Consider the following 2,187-nt stretch of genomic DNA (forward strand, 5'->3'; position numbering starts at 1 on the left):
CCTAGCTATTCCGGAGGCTGAGGTGAGAGGATTGCTTGAGCCCTGGAGTTCAAGCCTGCAGTGAGACATCATTGCACCACTACACTCCAATCTGGGCGACAGAGCGAGACTCTGTCTAAAAAAAAAACAAAAAAAAAAAAAAAAAAAAGCCCCAGGTAAATGAAAAGGCATTTCTGAGAATAGGGTCTTCCCAGCTTTCTGGGGCTGTGCTGTGATACAGACACCGGGAGCTTGTGGTACCTAGGTTTGGGTTTTGGTTCTGCTGCTTCCTTTATGAGTTTCTTGGTCTCTTTGTGCCTCAGTTTGCTCATCTGCAGCATGGCAGTGATGCGATAGGAACCTGCCTGTCTCTGGGGTTGCCCTGCTGTGAACGTCGGGTGGTCAATGGGACTTGCAGTGGGGGCTCTCCTCAGCCTCCTCACACCCTTCTCTCTTCCACCCCTGCACAGGTCTCTAAGGACATCTCCATGCGGCTGCATAAGGAACTCGAGGTGGTGGAGAAGAAACGGGCGCGGCTGGAGGAGGAGAACGAAGAACTTCGTCAGCGGCTCATCGAGACTGAGCTGGCTAAGCAAGTGCTACAGACGGAGCTGGAGCGACCGAGAGAGGTGAGGACTTCGCGCATCCAGCAGGGTCAGCCTAGGGCAGGTGGGCGTATGCAAGCCCCCACAAGCCAGTGTCTCTGCGAGCCCCCACTTGTGGGAAATGGGCAGCTTATGCCTCCCTGGCAAGGTCGTTTATTCATTCATTCCTCCAACATGCATTTCCTGAGCACCTACTGTGTAAACTGTGTGCTGGACACTAAGGTTACTATGGTGAACAAAATACACCCAGTTCCTGTCCTCAGGGAGCTCACAGGGTAACGAGAGGGAGTCATTCATCAAAGAACCACAGCCGCTGTGGGAGGATTCACTGAGAAAACATGCAACAATGTCAGGCATGGGGCTCAGCCCTCTGTGCCTCAGTTTCCTTACCTGTAAAATGGGGCAGTGGTGCCCTGAGTCATTGTGAGGACCAACAGGAATAACGCACGTGTGGAGTGGCTGCAAGAGACTGCCAGGTCTGCCATTTGGCGTGAAGTCAGTGCGGGGGCTGGGTCTCAGGCCGGTGTCGCTGGGGTACTGGTGCTTCCTCAATGTGACCCTGAGACACAATCCTGTCTGTCTTTGTTCATGCCAGTTCCTCCCCCTCGCAGACCTCCTCCTCCTGTTGTGTGTTGGGTATACAGTGTGTTATGCGCCCTGCTTGACAGTTTATCTCAAACATTTTCATGCTAACAAAGTTGCAATCATGCCCATTTTATGGATGAGCAAACAGCCCTTGAGAGAGGGAGGGATGACCTCAAGGTCATGCAGGGCTGAGGGGGTTCTGCAGAATGCCAACTAGAAACCATCAACCTAGGTGTCCCTTAAAGGCTGGAATCCCCCCATTCCAGGGGTCTGTGTTCCAAATGGTCTGGGGTGGCCTCTGGCCCTAGAGGCAGAGCCAGGCCTTAGCTGTCTGCCTGCTGATGAGGTATGAGGATCATGCATTCTTCCAGGGCACACTCCTCGCTGCAGGCGCTGCCTGCCTTCCTCCCCCGAGGGCGAGGCTGCCAGTGTCCCTGGACTGAGACACCACAGCCCGAGGCCAGAACATTCCTCCAGCCATCCTTCCCACTGGGCGTGTTGGTGTGATGTGCCAATGCCCTCTCAGTGTGCAGGGAGAGGAGGCGTTTGCTGCTAAGGGTGGCTAGCCCCCTCCCTTCATTCAGCTGCCCGCTCCCACGGCCTGGCCCATAACACAGAACACCCTCTTCGCACCGTCTTGCTGCTGCTACCCTTGATAGTGAAAAGGGGAGACAATTTCTGAAAGCATCTTAAGGTCACAGTACAAGTGATGAAACTGAGGCTCCGGGAGGAACAACTTGCCTGAGTTCATCCAGCCTGTACTTAGCAGAGATGTGGCTGGAACCCTGAAGCCACTTCCCTTCTCTAAGTCTCAGTTTCTTTATCTGTGACATCAGGATAAGCAAACAAGCAAAGCCTGCATGGTGGCTCACACCTATAATCCCAGCACTTTGGAAGGCCAAGGTAGGCAGATCTCTTGAGCCTAAGAGTTCAAGACCAGCCTGGGCAACATAGCAAAACCCTGTCTCTATAAAGAATGCAAAAATTAGCCAGGCTTGGGGGTGCCTGCCTGTAGTCC

At 53.6% G+C, this 2,187-nt stretch overlaps 1 protein-coding gene across 2 annotated transcripts in view; it reads left to right on the forward strand.

The window, feature by feature from the left end:
- SOGA1 (suppressor of glucose, autophagy associated 1) overlaps positions 1-2,187 on the forward strand; it is a 103,463-nt gene that overhangs the window by 35,802 nt on the left and 65,474 nt on the right. For both annotated transcript variants that reach the window (XM_011975013.1, XM_011975014.1), the window contains exon 3: positions 450-608. In XM_011975013.1, coding sequence (XP_011830403.1) covers positions 450-608 — 159 coding nt within the window. The remainder of the gene's footprint in view (positions 1-449; positions 609-2,187) is intronic.

This window comes from Mandrillus leucophaeus, unplaced genomic scaffold, assembly GCF_000951045.1.
Source record: "Mandrillus leucophaeus isolate KB7577 unplaced genomic scaffold, Mleu.le_1.0 Scaffold150, whole genome shotgun sequence".
NCBI classification, from domain to species: domain Eukaryota; kingdom Metazoa; phylum Chordata; class Mammalia; order Primates; family Cercopithecidae; genus Mandrillus; species Mandrillus leucophaeus.